The sequence below is a fragment of the Salmo trutta genome, chromosome 25 (genome assembly GCF_901001165.1).
Source record: "Salmo trutta chromosome 25, fSalTru1.1, whole genome shotgun sequence".
Classification (NCBI taxonomy): domain Eukaryota; kingdom Metazoa; phylum Chordata; class Actinopteri; order Salmoniformes; family Salmonidae; genus Salmo; species Salmo trutta.
The window spans coordinates 36,032,415-36,039,812 of NC_042981.1; the positions used below are offsets into that span (position 1 = coordinate 36,032,415).

Genomic DNA, 7,398 nt, shown 5'->3' on the forward strand with positions numbered 1-7,398 from the left:
AGCACTTGGCACTCTGCCGACAGGGGATAAGTCACCATATTGGATATAGCTACCAGCTAGCATTAAGTTACTACTAGCCTACACAGTATAGATGGATAGACTACTCCCCTCACTATGCTAGGCTACCTGGCGTTATCCCACCAAACTGTCTGTCTCCGGTGAAGGCTGTGGGTGGAAATGCTTTGCTATTCTGATTGTTTCTCTGCATTTCAACAACGCTCTATAGAACCAGCAAAATAATTACGGCTTTTAAGACTAAATACTAAAGGCTTCCCTTCTTTTCGCCGACAGACTTTGAATGGCGTAATCACCCAATTCATCGGCAGCCGTGCCAACCAACAGGGCCCAGTAACATTGTGTCTGTGTGTTTTGGAGGACGTGATGGCCCAGTGGTGGTCCCAGGTTTTAGTGTAGTGGATTAAATCAGCATAGTCGAGTCTGGGGCTGAGAGACAGCCAGGATCCCATGCTGGGAGAGAGACAAACGCAGAAAAGAACACCATGGGGCCCTGGTAGAGACAGACCTCCCACACACACTGCTCTCTCTTCCAGAGTCTGAGACATTTTCTCTTTCAATCCCACTCACCCACTCCCTTACATTAAAACACACACATACTCTCCTGCTCTTCCATCCTACCTCCTGCCCTCTCTTTCAGGTAGTGAATTCCTTAGCTCAGGTCTCACCTACCTCTCTTGTACAGGGTTATTATTAGAGGGGAAAGGGGGTGCCACTCCATTATTACTCATTAAATATACTTATTAAAACTGTCAGACCAGACCAGCTCCAGAGTGATGTCATCATGTGTGTGACGGGGGGGAGTTTTGTGGGTGCTTACATTGGGTGCTCTGTTGTGACTCAAGAGCTCATTTGCCCATTCACACACTCTTTCCCCCTTTCTCTATAGCCCTTTCCCTCCCATCTCCTTCCCCCCCAGGCTTAATTGACTGCAGTATCGGGTGAGGGAGAATCATTCTGCGCTGAGAATCAATCGTTCCATTGTGGGGCGGTGGGGCAGATTAGTGGCTAGTTAGCACTGGTGAATAATGTCAGCTGGCACCATTGGACCCGTTGTCAATCACACAGGAAACAGCACAGTACCAGGGCCTCATAGAAACATAAAAGTAGCCCTGTACCAGCCAGGGCTACAGCTCTACTTGATATAACATGCTTTCTGTTGCAGTAATTGGATGAGGTTCACTAAAGGCAGAGGGCTTACACTGGGTTTTGTAAGACAGATATAAGCCAGCCACACACAGAAACGCATGCGCACATAGGAAAATACAGTAGGTTGGTTTACAGCTGAAATGATGTTCTGTCCAGATGGCTGAGGCATGGTAATACTGAAGCATGGTGCGGGTAACAACAGGGCTCAGTCCCCTTAGGGAAAACCATGTGCTACTGACTGGGCTCTGTGTGTGAGTGAGTGAGTGAGTGAGTGAGTGAGTGAGTGAGTGAGTGAGTGAGTGAGTGAGTGAGTGAGAGAGAGAGAGCGAGCCCAGGCTATGTGTCGGCTAGGAGTCACTATGGATTATCCTGCCTGCTAATGACTGTTGTTGTTCATGTAAAACATGATGAAGCAGCTTCCTGCGGCAAGAGGCATTACTTAGACTAACACAGAAGCATAGATAAAGTACGGGGCATCATTTTCCACACATGCAATGAATCAGAGCGGGTATAGCCAGTGTCCGGTGAAGGATATTATTCAATTTCCTTTGCGGATTCTCCCAACCAGAGCCCCTCCACCGATGCTGCCAGAGTGACTGGGAGTGAGAAGTAGCACAGTCTCACATTGCTGCTCCTCCTGTTGCAACAACTGCATTTTGTAAAGCTGCCTTCCGGGGCTGAAGGGTAGGGCTCAGGTTACTTCTTTACTAGGTTAAATAAAGTTCAACAACAGATGTCTATTTAAAATCCTCACATAAATACATGTTGATAAAATTCAACAAAAATTGCTCAATGATTGAATAAGCAGAAAAGCACAGCATGTTTTTTTTTTTTTTTCCCGTGATGGTTCCGGCTGATTCTGATGTGGGCAAAATAATCTGAAGATGAGGAACAGCTGTTGTGGGAATTTCTGTACCAGATTGGGCTTTTACACTTCATTCATAATCCATTTCCATAACTGGTCCACTGCAGCAAAATATGAGTTACGGTCATCCTCATCATGCTACAACTAGATTTATTGAGAGGCCATATAAGAAGGCCAAAGATGAAGAGCTACAGGTAGATGGTTTTTGGGAGCTATACACGTGTACTAAGGCAATGGGTAACAAAACAGATGAGGGCATGATTAAAAGGCTGGAGATATAACCGTACGCTATCACGTTAACATACTGTAATGGCTCTCTAAACGGAATGACGAGCAGATGATGCAAACATGAGTCATCAAATCAGAAAATAGTGCCTGACATGCCCTCCAAGCCACAGCAGACAGACAAAACTATTACAAAACTAAAATATGTCAGCCTAGAAATATGCTGAGAAATAATGAGCAGTAAGGCCAGTAACCTGCTGACGTTAACAACCTATCCTTGCTCATTCATTCTGAAGACTGTCACAAAAGAGAAGGAGAGAACAGCCAGTAACCTGAGTCGGTTGGTTTCTATGTCAGCCCAAACGCTCGACTTACAACCTCATGTCACTCTCCATTCACAAAACAGGATCCCTTTGGAGCAACAGCAAAGCACACACACACACAGCTATAGTCAGTACCTCCATGGCGAGCGCGGCCGTCTGCTGGTCGTAGTGGTTGAGGAGGTTGGGCATGAAGGTGGTGTTGTAAGGCAGGTCCTGGCACATCCGTAGTCCTATTGGCTCACAGGTAAACATACTATGGCTCTCTGCTGTCTCCGCATGGATAGACAGACAGGGTGAGCAGAGGGACCAGAGGAAGAGGAGGAAGAACGACCTAGACATGACCCTGTCTCTGTGTGAGTCCCACCTCACTCTCATCCTCAATTCACAAAGCAGGGAAGGGGGAGAGAGGGATGAAGAGAGGAGATGAGGGATTAGAGAACAGCGGGGCTATTATTCTTCTCCACAATTATACCCTGGAGATCTGTGGAGCTCACAGGGGAGTCCTGCTGCTTCCATCCCCCAGAGAATGCACCCTGCCTGGCTACGGGATCCACACAGCCAGCCTCTCCCCTCCAGGCCCTCTCTGGCTGAGTCTGTACCCGCTGGAGGGCTGAGATCATCAGCCTAGATGTTCCACCGTCTCCTCCCCCCACCTCCAGCACAGCTATGGTCCTCTGTCCTTCTCTCCAAAGAAAATGAGAAACTGCCTATTGAAAGTCTTCAGTGTTTCTTCAAAGAACGGCCAACGGCCGAGTAACACGTCAAGCAAGACCTACAAGTTCAAATACAAAAGAGTGGTAAGACAAGTGGCAAGAAAGTCCTCTAAATGTGTAGAAGTGACAAGAGCCAGGGAGTTGAAAAACAGCAACCCCACCTCTCATTTACACAAGTCCCAATAGATCTTCAACATATCTGATTCAATAGACTTAATGCTGTAGTTATTACAGTCACTTATATTACATTATGTATTACATTTTCAATTGAAACATCTAAGCTACTTCTAGGTTATTGATAAGGGTGAAAACAGTTACACATATGCTTACATAAACTGAGTGTACAAAACATTAGGAACACCTGCTCTTTCCATGACATAGCTTTCACCTGGATTCACCTGGTCAGTCTATGATGCCTTATTGATGTCACATGTTAAATCCACTTCAAATCAGTGTAGATGGGTAAAAAAAATAATAATAATTAAGCCGTGCAACATGTGTAGGTGTGCCAATTCAGAGGGTGAATGGGCAAGAAAAGATTTGTCACCAAAGCCCCATATACTACCCACCACTGCAACCTGTATGCTCTCGTTGGCTGGTCCTCGCTACATATTCGTCGCAAAACCCACTGGCTGTAGGTCATCTATAAGTCCTTGCTAGGTAAAGCTCCGCCTTATCTCAGCTCACTGGTCACCATAGCAACACCCACCCGTAGCACACGCTCCAGCAGGTATATTTCACTGGTCATCCCCAAAGCCAACACCTGCTTTGGCCGCCTTTCCTTCCAGTTCTCTGCTGCCAATGACTGGAACGAATTGCAAAAATCACTTTAGTTGGAGACTTATATCTCCATCACTTTAAGTGTCAGCTGTCAGAGCAGCTTACCGATCGCTGCAGCTGTACACAGCCCATCTGTAAATAGCCCATCCAACTACCTACATACCTCATCCCCATATTTGTTCTGTTTTTCTGCTCTTTTGCACACCAGTATTTCTACCTGCAAAGATATCACTCCAGTGTAAATTGCTAAATTGTAAGTGCTTCACCACTATTGGCCTATTTATTGCCTTACCTCATTTGTACACACTGTATACAGATTTTTCTATTGTGTTATTGACTGTACGATTGTTTGTCCCATGTAACTTTGTTTTTGTCGCACTGCTTTGCTTCATCTTGGCCAGGTCGCAGTTGTAAATGAGAACTTGTTCTCGATTGGCCTACCTGGTTAAATAAAGGTGAAATAAATAAATTAAGTGCCTTTGACAGGGGTATGGTAGTGTAGGTGCAAGGCACACCAGCGTGTGTCAAGAACGGCAACTCAATAATAGGAAGGTGTTCTTAATGTTTTGTACACTCAGTGATTTATTAGGAAATACATTTATCAGGATTGGATTACTGGCACTTAATTACATTTTCAACATGATACTGTCCAATAGGTCTACGACACACACCTAGGTATACAGGCCTGTAGGTGTCAGTCGCCAGTGGTTTCTATACAGAGCAATTTATATTCATTTTTGCGGTACAACCTTGTTTGTGGGGCGTTTATTTGCTACTAAACAGCTGCGCACACGCCCTTCCAGTCGAGTCAATCTATTATGCCTAGCAAAGCATGCATCCTCGTCTTGAATTTACACTATTTTCAGTAGAATTGAACCCCTGCAAACGGACCATAGATGCCGACCATCCCCCTAGCCGCACGGTTGTGAGAGGTTGGCCGGGCAACTAACATGCTCTCGTAATGTTACGTATCGCGGGTTGATATTACTATGTCACTGGTGTCGCAAAGAAATGCAATTTAAAACGGTATATCTATATAACGCAACCTCAGTGAGTGTATAATCATGTAACGTTAGATACGCCGGTTAATACCAACAAAATACAACCATACAGTGGAACATTGTTTTTCTATCTAGTCAAAAACATCCCTGCTAGCCCCAAGACAATTCTGACAATCTCCTGACCCAAAGGCTCGTTCACCGACGTGTCTCGAGTCGAACACCTACCGTTCGCTAGCTGAGCTAACGCTACCAATTATTTTTTGATAGGAATTAAATAATTGTTTTCGTAATTCTTACATTGTATACGAGACCTAACTCGCAAACGTGATACGGTGACGTTGTAGCAGTTATTAAAACGTGTCGCTACTGTACCTCCAAAATTAAAATAATTGTCAGTCAGTGTTACAAACGCTTCGTAGAAACATGTATTTTTTTCAAGCCCGTTTGCACACAAATAGAAAAAGCTAAACTTCACCTTCAATTTGAATTATGCTTGATCCGCAGTGCTCTACGCCGCTGTTTCTTCCAGTTACAATACACACACAAGCACCTCGCTCTCTCTGTCGCTGCTGCTGTGCTTGTGAATCCATTCAATTACCTATTCTCGGACGCGCGCTTTGAGTGAGAGCGCGCAACGCAATAACAGCCAACTGATTGCATTATGCAAGATGATCATCAATCAGTTAAATTGATTATATATCATAGCGAAATATAATTAACATCATGTCCAATGTCACATATATATATATATATATATATATATATATATACATACTGTGCATTTATTCATGGTTGCATAATAGGCTGCAGAATAGAGATGAAAATTCCCATCCCCTACAGCCATCACCCCAATGCCAACACTCAGTGTAAGGTAAACAAACAGTAATGTGGAGAGCACACCTTAGGTAAAATATGTGAGTAGGCCTAAAGCCCACAATATGATTTGTATTTATCTATTGCAGTTGTAAGCCTACTCAACAATAGGCAGCCTATGATGGAAACTCGTGATGTGTAGGGCTGGGGATTGCCAGGGACCTCACGATATATTATTAAGATACTTTGGTACCGATATGATATGTATTGCGATTCTCATGATTCTATATGTATTGCGATTCAATACTGATTTTTCGATGTTCCAAACATATAGCTCACCGGATGTTTGGGAGAAGAAAGAGCCGTAATTTAAGTGTTGATCAGACATGGAACTAAAAGTGCTGAAAACAAATAGTCTTCCTTTGTAAAAAGATGGAGAAAAAGCTATGAATGAAAAATACTGGAGTTTTGATGTGGGTATAGCCAACTAGTGCTAAAATAAAAATTTGTGAAAAATAGTCAAAACAATACCATAAATCATCAAAAATAATATCCCGATATGTAACAGTAACAATCCCCCCCCCATCACTAGTGATGTGTGTGTGAGATTGTGCTGTGCATTTCTTCCCAGTCAAGGAATTCTGAGGATAGCAATGATTAGTCAAATAGTAAACATTTCATTTGAAGCAGATTTAATATATTTATTTATATAAAACACTTTGAACACATTGATCAGTGTGACATAAAATCAACAAAAACAAAGCTGATGCAACTTCTGGTACAAAAACCTCAGGAAACCAAAAACCATCATACAGTTGAAGTCGGAAGTTTACATACACTTAGGTTGGAGTCATTACAACTCGTTTTTCAACAACTCCTCAAATTTCTTGTTAAACTATAGTTTTGGCAAGTCGGTTAGGACGTCTACTTTGTGCATGACAATAGTAATTTTTCCAACAATTGTTTACAGACAGATTATTTCACTTATAACTCACTGTATCACAATTCCAGTGGGTCAGATTTTTACATACACCAAGTTGACTGTGCCTTTAAACAGCTTGGAAAATTCCAGAAAAATGTCATGGCTTTAGAAGCTTCTGATAGGCTAATTGACATAATTTGAGTCAATTGGAGGTGTACCTGTGGATGTATTTCAAGGCCTACCTTCAAACTCATTGCCTTTTCGCTTGACATCACTTGAAAATCAAAAGAAATCAGCCAAGACCTCAGAAAATAAATTGTAGACCTCCACAAGTCTGGTTCATCCTTGGGAACAATTTCCAAACGCCTGAAGGTACCACGTTCATCTGTACAAACAATAGTACGCAAGTATAAACACCATGGGACCACGCAGCCGTCATACCGCTCAGGAAGGAGACGCGTTCTGTCTCCTGGAGATGAACGTACTTTGGTGCGAAAAGTGCAAATCAATCCCAGAACAGCAAAAGACCTTGTGAAGATGTTGGAGGAAACAGGTACAAAAGCATCTATATCCACAGTAAAACGAGTCCTAT

At 43.1% G+C, this 7,398-nt stretch overlaps 1 protein-coding gene across 1 annotated transcript in view; it reads right to left on the minus strand.

The window, feature by feature from the left end:
- The window catches only part of LOC115162503 (frizzled-3), a 40,456-nt gene extending 34,783 nt beyond the window's left edge, over nt 1-5,673 (minus strand). Inside the window, exons 1-2 of the mRNA XM_029713859.1 lie at nt 5,547-5,673; nt 2,713-3,349 (exon numbers count right to left, since the gene is read on the minus strand). Coding sequence (XP_029569719.1) covers nt 2,713-2,952 — 240 coding nt within the window. The 5' untranslated portion in view covers nt 2,953-3,349; nt 5,547-5,673. The remainder of the gene's footprint in view (nt 1-2,712; nt 3,350-5,546) is intronic.
- Between the last annotated feature and the right edge of the window lie 1,725 nt (nt 5,674-7,398).